The sequence below is a fragment of the Eschrichtius robustus genome, chromosome 5 (assembly GCF_028021215.1).
Source record: "Eschrichtius robustus isolate mEscRob2 chromosome 5, mEscRob2.pri, whole genome shotgun sequence".
NCBI lineage: Eukaryota > Metazoa > Chordata > Mammalia > Artiodactyla > Eschrichtiidae > Eschrichtius > Eschrichtius robustus.
The window spans coordinates 58,603,180-58,618,872 of NC_090828.1; the positions used below are offsets into that span (position 1 = coordinate 58,603,180).

At 35.9% G+C, this 15,693-nt stretch overlaps 1 protein-coding gene across 2 annotated transcripts in view; it reads left to right on the forward strand.

Annotated features, from left to right (window-relative positions):
* Window positions 1-15,693, forward strand: part of CHN1 (chimerin 1) — a 203,547-nt gene that overhangs the window by 62,762 nt on the left and 125,092 nt on the right. Inside the window, exons 5-6 of one of the 2 annotated variants that reach the window (XM_068544885.1) lie at window positions 7,624-7,655; window positions 9,976-10,089. The exons of the other annotated variant lie outside the window; for it this stretch is intronic. Of the exons in view, the coding sequence (XP_068400986.1) occupies window positions 7,624-7,655; window positions 9,976-10,089 (146 nt within the window). The remainder of the gene's footprint in view (window positions 1-7,623; window positions 7,656-9,975; window positions 10,090-15,693) is intronic. 2 annotated transcript variants of the gene reach the window in all.

Genomic DNA, 15,693 nt, shown 5'->3' on the forward strand with positions numbered 1-15,693 from the left:
CTATATTCATCAGTGATATTGGTCTGTAATTTTCTTTTTTTTGTAGTATCTTTTTCTGGTTTTGGTATCAGGGTGATGGTGGCCTCCTAGAATGAGTTTGGGAGTGTTCCTTTCTCTGCAATTTTTTGGAAGAGTTTGAGAAGGATGAGTGTTAGCTCTTCTCTAAATGTATGATAGAATTCACCTGTGAAGCCATCTGGTCCTGGACTTTTGTTTGTTGGAAGATTTTTAATCACAGTTTCAATTCCATTACTTGTGAATGGTCTGTTCATATTTTCTATTTCTTCCTGGTTCAGTCTTGGAAGCTTATACCTTTCTAAGAATTTGTCCATTTCTTCCAGGTTGTCAATTTTATTGGCATAGAGTTGCTTGTAGTAGTGTCTTAGGATGTTTTGTATTTCTGCGGTGTCTGTTGTAACTTCTCCTTTTTCATTTCTAATTTTATTGATTTGAGTCCTCTCCCTCTTTTTCTTGATGAGTCTGGCTAATGGATTATCAATTTTGTTTATCTTCTCAAAGAATCAGCTTTTAGTTTTATTGATCTTTGCTATTGTTTTCTTTGTTTCTATTTCATTTATTTCTGCTCTGATCTTTATGATTTCTTTCCTTCTGCTAACTTTGGGTTTTGTTTGTTTTTCTTTCTCTAGTTCCTTTAGGTGTAAGGTTAGATTGTTTATTTGAGATTTTTCTTGTTTCTTGAGGTAGGCTTGTATAGCTATAAACTTCCCTCTTAGAACTGCTTTTGCTGCATCCCATAGGTTTTGGATCATTGTGTTTTCATTGTCATTTGTCTCTAGGTATTTTTTGATTTCCTCTTTGATTTCTTCAGTGATCTCTTGGTTATTTAGTAGTGTATTGTTTAGCCTCCATGTGTTTGTGCTTTTTACGTTTCATTCCCTGTAACTGATTTCTAATTTCATAGCGTTGTGGTCAGAAAAGAGGCTCGATGTGATTTCAATTGTCTTAAATTTACTGAGGCTTGATTTGTGACCCAAGATGTGATCTATCCTGGAGAATGTTCTGTGTGCACTTGAGAAGAAAGTGTAATGTGCTGTTTTTGGATGGAATGTCCTATATATATCAATTAAATCTATCTGGTCTATTGTGTCATTTAAAGCTTCTGTTTCCTTATTTATTTTCATTTTGGATGATCTGTCCATTGGTGTAAGTGAGGTGTTAAATTCCCCCACTATTACTGTATTACTGTCGATTTCCTCTTTTATAGCTGTTAGCAGTTACCTTATGTATTGAGGTGCTCTTATGTTGGGTGCATATATATTTATAATTGTTATATCTTGTTCTTGGATTGATCCCTTGATCATTATGTAATGTCCTTCCTTGTCTCTTGTAACAGTCTTTATTTTAAAGTCTATTTTATCTGATATGAGTATTGCTACTCCAGCTTTCTTTTGATTTCCATTTGCATGCAATATCTTTTTCCATCCCCTCACTTTCAGTCTGTATGTGTCCCTAGGTCTGAATTAGGTCTCTTGTAGACAGCATATATATGGGTCTTGTTTTTGTATCCATTCAGCAAGCCTGTGTCTTTTGGTTGGAGCATTTAATCCATTCACGTTTAAGGTAATTATCGATATGTATGCTCCTATGACCATTTTCTTAATTGTTTTGGGTTTGTTTTTGTAGGTCCTTTTCTTCTCTTGTGTTTCCCACTTAGAGAAGTTCCTTTAGCATTTGTTGTAGAGCTGGTTTGGTGGTGCTGAATTCTCTTAGCTTTTGCTTGTCTGTAAAGCTTTTGATTTCTCCATCAAATCTAAATGAGATCCTTGCTGGGTAGAGTAATCTTGGTTGTAGGTTCTTCCCTTTCATCACTTTAAGTATATCATGCCACTCCCTTCTGGTTTATAGCGCTTCTGCTGAGAAATCAGCTGTTAACCTTATGGGAGTTCCCTTGTATGTTATTTGTCGTTTTTCCCTTGCTGCTTTCAATAATTTTTCGTTGTCTTTAATTTTTGCCAATTTGATTACTACGTGTCTCGGCGTGTTTCTCCTTGGGTTTCTCCTGTATGGGACTCTCTGCGCTTCCTGGACTTGGGTGGCTATTTCCTTTCCCATGTTAGGGAAGTTTTCGACTATAATATCTTCATATATTTTCTCTGGTCCTCTCCCTTCTCCTTCTGGGACCCGTATAATGTGAATGTTGTTGTGTTTAGTGTTGTCCCAGAGGTCTCTTAGGCTGTCTTCATTTCTTTTCATTCTCTTTTCTTTAGTCTGTTCCTCAGCAGTGAATTCCACCATTCTGTCTTCCAGGTCACTTATCCGTTCTTCTGCCTCAGTTATTCTGCTATTGATTCCTTCTAGTGTAGTTTTCATTTCAGTTATTGTATTGGTCATCTCTGTTTGTTTGTTCTTTAATTCTTCTAGGTCTTTGTTAAACATTTCTTGCATCTTCCTGATCTTTGCCTCCATTCTTTTTCCAAGGTCCTGGATCATCTTCACTATCATTATTCTGAATTCTTTTTCTGGAAGGTTGCCTATCTCCACTTCATTTAGGTTTTTTTCTGTGGTTTTATCTTGTTCCTTCATCTGATACATAGCCCTCTGCCTTTTCATCTTGTCTATCTTTCTGTGGATGTGGTTTTTTTCCACAGGCTGCAGGATTGTAGTTCTTCTTGCTTCTGCTGTCTGCCCTCTGGTGGATTAGGCTATCTAAGAGGCTTGTCACCTTTTATTTTTATTTAGGAATTTTTTGTTCTCCTCATTTCCCATTATTTCTACCCATGATATGCTATCATAAAAGAAATGTTACCTACTAAATATAGAAAATTAGAGAAAGCAAAGCATATAATTCAGCACAAGTACTAATGTAAAATCATGTCTTACTTAGTCATATTGACTTCAACCAGTTTTAGTCTGAAAAAAGTTCATTGACTGTTATTATGCACTTTAAAAACTTAGAAATAAGCGTATTAATGTTTATATACACATAGCATATTTTTATTATTGCATATAACATTTAAATTCCCAGTTTGATCTATTTGCAAGTAAAGTAGTTTGGGATCATTCATAATCATTATTTGTATGATTTCAATTGAATCAATTTCAAATTGGTTGTAAGGTGGTTATATTACTGACTAATCCTTTAATTCGATTATTAGTGTAATGCTGCACTGTCTGTGAGTTTGAAAAGACTATTCCAAGTCAGTACTTTAATAATGATACCTAAGACATCTAAATGCTGTAGCTGGGGAGGAGAAACTTCTCTACCCTCTTAAGTTCAGTGTCTGGGGCCTACAAATTAAACTTACAAAAGAGACATTAACAGGAGGAAAGATTTATTTCATAGGCACATGGGTAAGGAGGGGCTCACAGCAGGAAATAAAAACCCCAAAGAGGCAGTTACACCCAGGGGCTTTTATGCCATTTTAATAAAGGGTGTTAAAGTGTGCACAAGAGACAAAGGAAAAGGGAGTCTGGGCTTCTGAGGGAGGTGGTAAATTGTGGGAAGGTGATTAGGAAATGTACAGTAAATAAGGGTTGTTTAGTAAGGGTTATTATGCAGATTCAAGTCATCTTTGGTGTCTCTGAAGTCCTTCTGTTTTGGGAGAGGAGGACACCTTTACAAGGGGAAATTAAATCTGTGCCCTACTTTTAGGCAGAAACGGGGAGGGCAGATTGCTCCTCCTGTGTTTGCTCTTTCTTAATTGCCTTCAGCTCAAAATAATCCTTATGCTAAAGTGGCATATTTTGGGGTGGCATATTCTGATCCCCTTCACTATCTAGATATGAGAAAAAAAGAATTATTTTAAATTTGAGTTTTATTTGACATTTCTGTTATAAAAATGCAGAAAAGATATAATTGGTGTGTGAATTTTATTTTGGACTTACTGCTTATTGTAACAGTACTGTATTAATCAACAGTGTTTACTTAATTTCTTCTAATTCAAGATTCTTTTGGGTAAAGGAAAATAATTATTCAGCAATATAAGGCCAAAATCAATTATGCCATGAAAATGATTACTTAGGTAATCAATGGAAACATATTGTGGACTAACGCAGGACTATCAAATAAATAATCAGTATTTGTCTTGGGTTGTAACACTGTTACTGAACCAAACTTGGGTCCACTCACCCGCATAGCAAAGCCAACTTTTTGACACTGGGTTGTGGTGAAGAGAAGTACAACGTTTATTGCATGGCTAAGCAAATAGAATGGGCACCTCATGATCAAAAGAACTGAACTCGCTGATGGCTTTCAGCGAAGGGATTTTAAAGGCAGCATTTTGGGCGAGTGCTGCAGGGTGCATGGCTTTCTTCTGATTGGCTGGTGGTGAGGTCATGGGGTGGTGTTTCAAGAATTTTAATCATCAACCCTCTGGTTCCAGCCAGTCTAGGGTCTACGTGCTTGTGGTCAGCACATAGTCACCATCCTGCATCTGTGTATGGGTCTTAGTTCCTGCAGAACAAGTCAAAAATATGTCAGATTGTTGTGTATGTCCTTTGAGGAGGAACTAGGACTCTATTGCTGAACTATGTTTGTTGACTGCTTTTCCTTTGTTTCTGCATTTCTTCACATCCCTAATTAGTAACTGCTTGAGTCTGTTCCTTGGAACTCAGGAAAAGGCCTGGGAGACTGAAGCCTTTTTCTACAAACAAGAAATGGGGGTTATGGAGAGGCTTTTGTACCTGGGAGGGCCCTGCTCAGTTTCAACACCATTGGGCTGCCACACCACTTGGGGCCACCACCAGCCCCTCAGCCTTCACTACTTGTCCAGGATTTTCATCAATGAGTAGAGTGTATTCAAGAACTTTCCTCTTTTTACCTCAGTCGCATAGGCCTGATAAAGTATTTTACCTTCAACCACCTGCAAAGATCTCATGATTTGACAGAAAGGCCATGATCTCCTCTTCTCAAAATGTTGGGGGCCCCCATTCTAATGTGTCTGAGACTCCACTGTTAGGTTGTACGGAAGTTAATCTTGATATCTGTTTTTTTAAAGGTGACGTTCTTCATTAAAAATTTTTTTTTACAGACACTACTGAAGTCCCTTTTTTGCTTTTCCCTTGGGCCCCTCAGTTCAGTTACCTCCCAGCTTCCTATAGGTACCATTTGAATTTGGTATATATTTTTCCAGATATCTCTCTATGCTATAAATATATATTATTGCATGTGCATGTGCTTTTCCTAAGTGGTGTCATACTGTATTACTTATTTTATAGCTTATAACTATACTATTCAATAGTTTGTCTTGGTGACCTCTTCATGTTAGTTCCTGTAGTTCTACATCATTCCTTAAAACCATGCATGTTATTTATACTATAGAGTAGTTTAGTTATTCCTCTGTTGGTGTATATTTACTTCCGTTTTTAAAATGACTGTGAACAATGCTTCAGTGAACATTCTTATATATGTTTTCATGTGTACATGTGCGAGTGTTCCTCTATAGTAAATACTGAGGGTTTGCACATTTTTAGTTTGAATAGACACTGCAAAATTGTTCTTCTGGATAACATTTCATCATATAATACTGTAGAGCCGTAAATTAATTATTTAAGACCTAAACATTGAATTTTTTTCTCAAAAGCAAAAGTTTGCTTTCAAACAAAAGTAGATGCATGACCCTACTCTAATAAGCTCTGGACCTAAAAATAGAATAGCCATCCTCTGTAGCTATAGGGACCAACTGGTATATTTTTAGTACACTGAGTTTTATGAGCAGAAAAATTATGCAACAAGACCAAATCAGGTGGAATTTACTTTGAGAATATAAATAACCTGACTACAATCTCAGCAGACAACAGAAGATTCCTGAAGGGTAAAGTATTTTTTAAATATAATGTTCAGGAAGAGGTAAAATCGTGTCTCTCCTACAGAAATGAAGATGAACATGTGTTAAAAATGTATTTTCTCACCACAACAAGAGATAAGCCCGTGAGCTGCAACGAAGACTTGACGCAGCCGCCCCTGCCATAAAAATGTATTTTCTCATGTGATATGAGGAAACCAGGCAGATGTTAATAATCAGTTCAAAGGGAAAAGTCAAAATAGCATATACTTACAGGGATTCAAGGAATGGTGAGATGAATTGTAGTTAAAGACAAAACCTGTTTTTCCCCTGAGAAGGGGTAGGGAAGAAGTCAGTTAAACCACTACCACACAGGAAAAGTGTGTGTGTGTGTGTGTGTGTGTGTGTGTGTATGTATGTGTATCAGTTACCTACATCTTATAGAGTTCCAAAATAGCTCAAAGACAATGATCTGGGCTACATAAGCCAGCAGTGTATGCTATATATCATGCAGTTCACTGAAATACAAAATTTATTTATCCAAGACGAATAAATATCTCAAGTTTGCTGAAACAGTACCAGACCTTGATGACCCGTGGTTAGGTAACCTAGACTTGGTAGTCAGGCTCTGTGTAGAGGTGAAGGGAAGACAGTCACTGAAAGGATAGACTTTGAGTTTAGCTTTGGGAACTGCCATATTTAACTAATTCAGATGAGTCAGTGTCAAATAGACAAAGGGTTTGGGTCCTTCTTGCTATTCCTGAGTAAGAATCCCGGTTTTACCTTAGGCTCTACCAAGAAACCTTGAACAAGTTCTCTAACCTCTCTGATTCTCAGTTTTCTTCATCAATAAAATGAGAATGATAATACTATCTTAATGAGGATGCAGTAGAATAATTCATCTCATTGTGAGGATTAAATGATCTCCAAATGTAGTTATAGCACAAAGCACAAACTCAATAAATGTAGTCCATGGTGTCACCCAGGTACCTCCTCGGGAAAGCTTATTCCATTCCTGTCAGGACCCAGTTTAAATGTCGTCTCAGAGAGATCTTTCCTGACTATCCAACTTAAATACCTCGTTAGTCCTCACTTTTCTGTTACTCATTCTTATTTTCATTACAGCACTTATCACTACTTCCTATTTTCTTGTTTGTTTTATTTCTGTAAACTTATTTATTGTCTGTCATCATTAGAAAGTCTCAAAAGAGTAATGACTATTTTTGTCATATTACAGGTAGGACAATGCTTATCACTTATTTGCCACTAAATAAATGTTTCTTGAATGAACAGGGCAAATATTTTAAGTCTACCCTAGTAAAAATTCCTTAGAATCTATTCTCCTGGACCTTTCTTTAGGTACAATGAGCACACCAACCATGAAAAGCTAGGGGAGATAAACTGTGGAGAGGGAAGAGCTGATGGGAGAACAGAAGGGCAAGATTATATGGAGATGTTAACAGAATGGAGAATATGGTGTAACAGGAAGGGAGAGGATGGGAGAGAAAGCCACAATCTGTTCTGACACAATCGTGGCATTAAGTTTTTGGATGTTTCATTTTACCTTTTGGATAAAGTGATGTAAGTATTTTTTCAGATGCATAAAATCCTAGAAATGAAAGATAATTTAGTTTGACTCTTTTTACATGCACAGTGTTTTAAGAAACACTGATAAGAAAAAGGTCTGAGAGATGAAGTGACCAGTCCAAATGGCACAGTCAATCTGCTGACAGGACTGGGACCCCAGACTCTGATTTTTCTAATCTTATTCTAATTCTTTTTCTTAATATATGTTTTAGTTTGTCACATATTCAGAATGTTGAGTTATGTTCTGAACATTTCCATTTTCACAAATATCCTTTTTTCTCTTTCCCAATAGGTAGAAAATAGACCAAAGTATTACGGAAGAGAGTAAGTATGGATTATCAGAAAACATTTTGTAGATTGGAATATATAAGAGAGACAGGTAAATGGATGCTTTTAGTAAAAAAATAAAAGCAAGAGGAAGGAGGTATTCGAGTTTGAATGAGTTAAATTATTTTTCTGATTGTAAATGTAATTGTTGTAGTTGGTGAAAATATAGAAAATAAAGATAAGTGTAGAGAAGAAAGTAGCATGGGAAAATGTGTACAGGATAATGTTAAAATAAAGATGCAAGCCATATATGTAAATAAATAATGCTAGATATATGTATATGAGGAAAAGTATATATTTGATTGTATGTGTTTATTAAGCATATAGATACATATACATACATGTATGCATGTAGTAAGGTGTGGGTGGTTTATTCTACATTTATACTTTTATTTTCCAAATTTTCTGTAAGTAAATTCATGCTACCCAGAAATAACTAATGTTAACAGTTTGAAGTATTACCTTCTGAAGATCTATTTTCTTAATGGTTTTTACAAAATTGAGTTATTATACATATACTTTTTTGTAGCCTGATTTTTCCATTTAATATTAATAATGAGCATTTTTCTATTTTATGAAAAATGTAATAATTTTTAAAGTCCTTAATTCTTCTGATTATTAAAAAAAATAGAAATATAACCCTTCGAGGAAAAGAATAAAAATCACCTGTAATCCCATCATTCCCCAAATAAAATCATTTGTTTTTCATGGCTGAAGATCATATCAGATAAACAATAATGTATATAACAAATATTTTTAAATTATCTAAAATTCTGTTTAAGTTTTCAGGACTCTTATGAGTAGAACCTAGGTACTTAGGAGTTGAGGGGAGCCACTGGTGTTCTTTATGGTTATACCATAATTTAGTCATTTCTCTGCTTTTGGCATATAGGTTGACTTTAAACGATAGTATTAAAAGTAACACCGTAAGCAATATCTTAGTGCATTAACCTTTTTCTGGGGTGGAAATTTTGGGTCAGCTGGTATGAATAGTTTTAAGAGTCTTTAAATACCACCATCAAGTTTTATTCCAAAATTTGTTTCCTTGAATGAGATTTTCTTCTGGATTAATTGGGTTTTTAAAAACAAGGAGATATTAAATTTTACTAACTTTATTAGTTGTTGTCATGTAAACTTAAAATAATATACCAATATGCTGATCTAATATATGTGTTATTACCACAGATAGGTTACTATCTTCTTACTCCTACAGAATCAGAGTGGACCTGGTTCTGAAAGATTGAGGAATTTAAGGAGATAAGAAATTCTAGGAGCCCATTGTTAAACCTCCTTGTTCTAATTGTCATGATTTGAGCGTGTGTACTACAAACTGCTTTAAGACTTAAAATGAGAAAGACCGAACCTTTCCCATGAGAAAAATGTCAAAAAGTTGCCACAAGAACCCTCGTAAAGTTCTTAAATTATTAAGGTGCCATTTCAGGGCCTTTTCAAAATATCATTCCAAATTCAAGGGACTGTTGGCTTTATTGTACCTTTAAAAGCTACGGTCTCATGTGAGCAGTTGTTCAATTCAGTTCTCTTTGAGTTAATGAAAGGACATAATATATGTGTAAGTTCTTTATAAACTGTACATCACCATACGAATATAAGGTGGTTTTATATTTTTAACATTAATCATTAGTTACCACTGATGTTTTTTAATTTTTCAGTGTTTTACATCAGAATGTTATAGGTGAATCTATTGTGTTTGTATAAGGAGTGTGTTATTTTTGTTTCTCTTCTTCCTCCTTTTTTCTCTGTTAATCAAAAATAGGGTTTTAGCAGGGAGTGAAAGCAAGTATTACAGTTGTTTGCTTTTGGCTTGAGTATGCAGTGATGCAGATTATGCACATTATTGGGCAATCATGCCAATTAAGGGCAACCCAGGGTACCTGGAAAATTGCCAACTTAAACTCTGAGCCAGAATTTTTGGAGCAATGCCACTGGTGTGAAGAAAGGAAGTGGGACACATTGCTGAGTATTTTTTAGCATGTCCATATGGTCAGGCAGCTACATAAGAAGGGAATTGTCCTCTTGAGAGAGGTGGTTGGTCTTCCGTAGATGGATGTGAATTTTGATTCCGTGATTGTTAAATGGATTGGAGAGCTGCTTCAGTGCTGTTCTTGTCACCACAGAGAAGCTGGCCCCGGGCCAGGCCCAGAGAAACACAAGCATAGTTAAACCCAACTGCTCCCCTTCAATTTTATGGCACTACTTTGTCTAGAAAACAACAAGAGAAGGTGGGAGGTTTTGCTTTATCTTGTTTTATTGAAAAAGGTGGAAAGCATGCAGTTTCTGAATTGACTTTGTTTCTTAGGTTTCATGGCATGATCTCCCGAGAAGCGGCAGACCAGCTCTTGAGTGTAGCTGAGGGGAGCTACCTCATTCGGGAGAGCCAGCGTCAGCCAGGAACCTACACTTTGGCTTTAAGGTTGGTCATGGACCTGTAATTATAACTGTGCCTCACTTAAAACCCTCTTAATAGAGGGCTTTAAATTTTAAAAGCATCCAGCATGTAATTGAATTGGTTCTTGTTTTCTTGGGACCTAATTACCATTTTAATAGCTTTGAGACTCTTAAAAAGTTCCTCATGAATGGTAGACTCAGTAATTAAGAACTGAAAAACTTTTAAGGCATTTTTATTGTAGCTGCTTTCTTCTATTTCATCTTACCCATTCCTTCCCATCTGTCCTGCTGTATCAGCTCCCATCTATTTCTTGAATAAGGAAAGGAACTAAAGAGAAAAGACCTTTGTAACTCTTAAAATTAAAGCCGATGTCATTTCTCTTGGGTTGGCTTTTGGTTCAAGCAGCTTTCCTTGGGAACTCCTGGCTCTTTCCTGTCTACTGAACTTTGCCTAGCATTTTGGCTGTTCTTAGCTTTACAGCACAGTGGCCAGAAACAAGTATTTCCATTAACCCTGCAATAGTAACAGAAGAATAATACAATAGCACGCTTATCCATTGGGCTAACCTCCTGCCAGGATTCTAACCTCATTTAATCTTCACAACAGGTCTAGGATGTGTGTACAATTTCTATCTCCACTTTACAGATAAGGAAACAGAGGACCTAGAGGTTGAGTAACTTGGCCAAGGTTATACATTTAGTAATTCGTGTAGCTGGTATTCGAACCCGGACGATTTGGCTTCAGAGTCTATGCTCTTAATCACTCTACACTGCTGCCTCTCTAGAGGCTTGGAATAATTATCCGTTGTCTTTGTTCATTCCTTCATTTGTTCATTCATGCATTCATTTATGCATTGTTTGGAAAAGATTTAAAAGTAGAAACTTTGAAGAAAGAGGTCAAAGAAATAACATTTCTTTTGGTAGCCACAGAGAGAGAAGAGAAAGGTAATATTATTGCTTAGGACTCTGATATGACCACGTCCAACTCCTTCTCCAATCACTTATGCCTAGGTGAGTGAGCAGGGACTGTTCTTACTCCCATCCACCAGATTTATTATTAATCTTTCTGGCAAAAGAATGGTATAATTCAGTATTTCTTCATGCTGAATTCTGAATCAATGGCATACTTGGACAATAGAGCTTGTTAACAGGAGTTCATGGAAATCTGCTTTTATGGAAAATTATGAAGCGTAAATCCCCCTTCAATTACTTAATTATGTTGCTTTTTCAGGTTTAAATTTCAGTATATAGGGAAAAAATCTGGGCTGAGAATTTAAATACCTATTCATTTTGCCACTAAATGAGCTAGACGACTAATTTGGAGCAAATCACAGGTATTCTTGAAGCCGGCTGCTTCATCTTTCTATTCCTAACATTTTATAATTCTAGGATTCTACAATACCACATGTCCAAATAGATGGTCATCTGAGTGTCTGGGGTAGATAAGCCTTGATGTACAAGCTAGTGGGCCAAAATAAGCAAGAAGGAGGTGGGGTGAAAGGAAAGAAAGCAATCTGTATACTCTCTTCCTTTTCCCTTTGTTGCTGTCTCCCCACCTTCTTCTGAGATCACTGGAATTTTAACTCAGTTTCGCCTCATTGCAAAGTTCAGGTACTTTCTATTATACTACATCGCCTCATAATGTGGTTATCACGCTGGTTCTTACTGAATAACACCAGCAAACGCCCTAGGGCCAAGGATTCAATGTGGAGAAAAGTAGCACCCAGATCTTCCAAACTCTTCCTCATTCCCACCCTCTCACCCTCTCTCGTGCTACTCATGACTTTATAATCACTCACTGCCCACTTTGGCCCAGGAAATCCTAGAATTGGATTGAGGAATAGAGCAACATGGGATTGAGGAGAGTGCTTTTAATGTATAGGTCTGGGGTAACATGCAGCTTTCCTTTTGTTTTTGAAAATCATCATAAAGTTTTTACATGGAAAAGAAATAGTGAGTAAAAGGGCTTGTAGTGGAGGTAGGGAATTTGTGAGTATGCATCGTGAGTAATTTACATGCTGAAATATGATTTTCTTTGTTTTGAACTAGATGAATGGCAGGGAAGTGTTAAACAGAATGTGAAATAGAAGTTGTATTGATATATCTATTAATCTTATCTGATATTCCCCATTTCAACTAATGATTCTCCCAGTTAACATCAGTCTGTTTTTAACAGAATGCATGATCCACTGAGGTAGGGAGGCAGTTTGAATTTACAGCCATCAGTGTTTATTATGCGTTTACTGTGTTAAACAAAGGCCCTAAAATTAGGAATAAGTCCTTGATTTCAAGTTGCTCCATAGTCTCCTCAACCTCACAATATGTCCGAAACTGAACTCATCAGTTTTCCTCCCAAATATGCTGTAACACCTGTATCCCTTTAATAGCTGGTGACACTGTTATTTAGCCAGTTCACAAGACCGAAAGCAAGAAATCATTTTGCTTTTCTCTTAGTTCTGTTTTAAGATGTTTGTAGGCCTGGCCTTATTCATTTAGAGGCCTCCACCTTACACCATATCAAACACTATATCCCATATCAAATATATATATTTTGCTGTTAACTTCGTTTTTTAAAATATAAATTGCTTTTGAAATTAACTTTAGATTTCCTTTTATGTTTTGGAGCCACACCTTTTTGTTCATATTTTATACCTTTTCATAGACTCTGGAAAGCCCAAGGTACTGTACCTATATTATCTAATGGTTAAAAGAACTTTTTCTTCTTGCTCATCTCACACAGCCAAGCCCAACAATCTTTTATTTCTTAAGTAATTTTCAAAATTTCCCCTTCTTTTCAATCAAGCCACCTCCTGGATTAGTTTCATGAGGAATTTACCTGTATCCAGCCTTATCCCCTCTAATGTATCTTCCATGGTATCATGAGTGATCAATCTTAAAATCTGATGCAGTGATCAGCAAAGTCGTAATGTTGAGTAGGACACAAGGTTTCGAAGGCCACACCTCCCTGTGTCACTGGCATCTCCCCCATACCTGGGGGAGCCTAACTTTTACTGATGATCTTTATGTATAATGTGAGGTATCAGTTCGGCAGGGATGTATTGTATGTGTGTTGTCACAGTATCAGTTTTTTGCAGTCAGCAAGGAGATTTTCATTGCATGGCATGGAAGGTCGTCTGTAGTTGACATCTCACTTTCTTCTTCACCATCATCTTCTTTTACACACCATCTCAGCCTGAATTTCTGGCCAGGCCTTGTCCTGCTTTTCTGCCTTGCCCATGTGGGCCCCTTGGTTCAGAAAAAATGATTGTCGCTCAAAGTCTTTTATACAGTGAAACACTAGACAGACATCCACATAGTTGGAGTGTGCAGTTGAAGATAAGATGCTCTCCCAGGCACTGGATTATACCTCATGAAGCATGAAGTGTTTCCTATGACTTCGGGATTTTCTGTATGTTGATTTTGACAACATTTGTATTAGTTATAGTTTAATGAGGTATCATGGCATGTATTAGCTGCAAGTAACCTAAGATAATTTAAGAAGTTTTGTAGAAAACATTTTTCTTTGTATGATTTTCATAGTTTTAGAACTAATTCTTTTAAAAAAAATTTTTATGTCGTTCTATAATTTTTCTCACTAGAAGGAAAAATTGTTCAGTGTTGTACATATGGAGTGACAAGTGAAAAAGATAAGACTGTGCATGTTTTGTATTATCCTTTTTATTAAATGTTAAATGTATACAAAAGAATAGTTATAAGAAATATAAAATTATTAAATATCATGATAGTATAACTGTAGGTTTATTCATCATAAATTATTTCCTGACTTTTCCAAATTGTTTTTCCTCTGAGCTTCTCACTTCCTGACTTTCATGTCTCTGAACTTCAATTTGGACATTTTCTATTGACCTGTCTTCCAGTCCACCAGTCCTTTATTCTGCTCTTTTTGATCGGCTGTAAATCCATTCATTGAGTTCCTAATTTCATATACTGTGTTATTTAGTTCCAAAATTTCCATTTACTTTTTTTTTTTTTTAAGATTCTGATCCTCTGATGAAATGGTTTCCTGCATTTTCTCCATCTTTTCCTATATATTCTTGAACTATAACCTATCAAAACAGTTGTTCACTATAAGTAACTGTTAGAATTACGTAAGCACCCCATGAATTCTTGGAAATAGTGAAATAAGAAGGTGAAAAGACTAGTGGAGAGCTAGTGTAAGTGATCATGTGAAATGACCTTTTAAATATTTGGTATCTGTTTTCTCATTGCCACCACTGTACCTGATAAGAATCTGGTTCTTATCAGATACAAATCTGGTTTTCTTTTCCTGTTTTAAAAGAAGGAAGAAGGTTGGAGTGAGGAGGGAAAATGGATACCAGTTACACAGTATAGCACAGGTAACTGCAGCATCAAAAACAACAGCACATCATCCCAAAATATTTACTTTGTAACTGTGAAAGTAGGAATTTTCTTCACATGGTAGAAACCATAACAAAATCAAATAAAAGAGAGCCTGTTATAAAAGAGAAACCATACAGATTGCAAACCTCAATAAGAAATAATATTACATATGATTTAGGAGCTTTTATTGAGCTTTTGAATTCTGCCAGATATTATCCAATGGGTCAAAAAGGAAGACATTTAAGCTGCCTCTTAAAGGTAGAATATAGGTTTGCCAGGTAGAAGGATAGGATGTGATTATAAAAAAACGAGCATTTTGGCAAGAAGAAAAAGCCAAGGAAGGAATATATAGAACAGCATGGAACATCTGGTGTATGGCAGGCTGCTAGGACTCGGGGGTGCAGGAAGTTTTAGCAGTAAGTATGCCAGGAAAGGCTGGTATTTCATGCTTAAGAATTTGGACTTTATCTGTAGGAAATGGGAGTCACTGAAGACTTTCAATAGAAGAGAGTAATGGTTGAACATTTGTAATTTTAAAAGATCATTGTGGGAGCAATAAGAATAAATAAGTGGATAGGGTGGTGGGAATTAAGTTTTACCAGAATTATTTGATAATTAATTTAGTAAGTAGTTTTCCTTGGGCAATGGAAAAGTGATCTTTAAAAGAGATTCTAGATACCTTATAGATTTTAAAGGGTTCCCTTTGAGGAGAAATGTTAACTCCAAATTTGGCAACTCTAGGGACATTTCTGTTGAGTCTGACTCATTTTAGCTTCTCTAAACTTGGAGAAGAGCAAGATGACACACGTGTAAGAGTCTTGATAATCTCCAAGTCCTGTGTCTAGATATTCCAGAACAGATTTTGGAACTATTCCAGAGAATGTTTCATACCCACAGTGCTTGGCACTTCCTGTTGATTTTATGCTGACCATAATGATAAGAATTATTTTGAAAAATTTTAGGTACTGGAAAACAAATGAGAATTAAAAAACTGAGAAAGCGTGATGTTTGGACATATATTTTCTTTAAACAATATTTCTTATTTGATAAGTTCTGAAGTATACCCTATGTTAATCTACAAAATAAAATTCACTATACAGGACAGTACGTAGAGTATCATACTATTTAATATATGTGTGTGTGTTTGTGTGTGTCTGTGTATGTATAGGGTATATATGTAAGTAGACAGCTGTCTAAAAGAATAATTGCTAGTATTCATAGTGTTGTCTCTGAGTTTGAACTTAAAGGTGATTTTTACTTCTCTGTA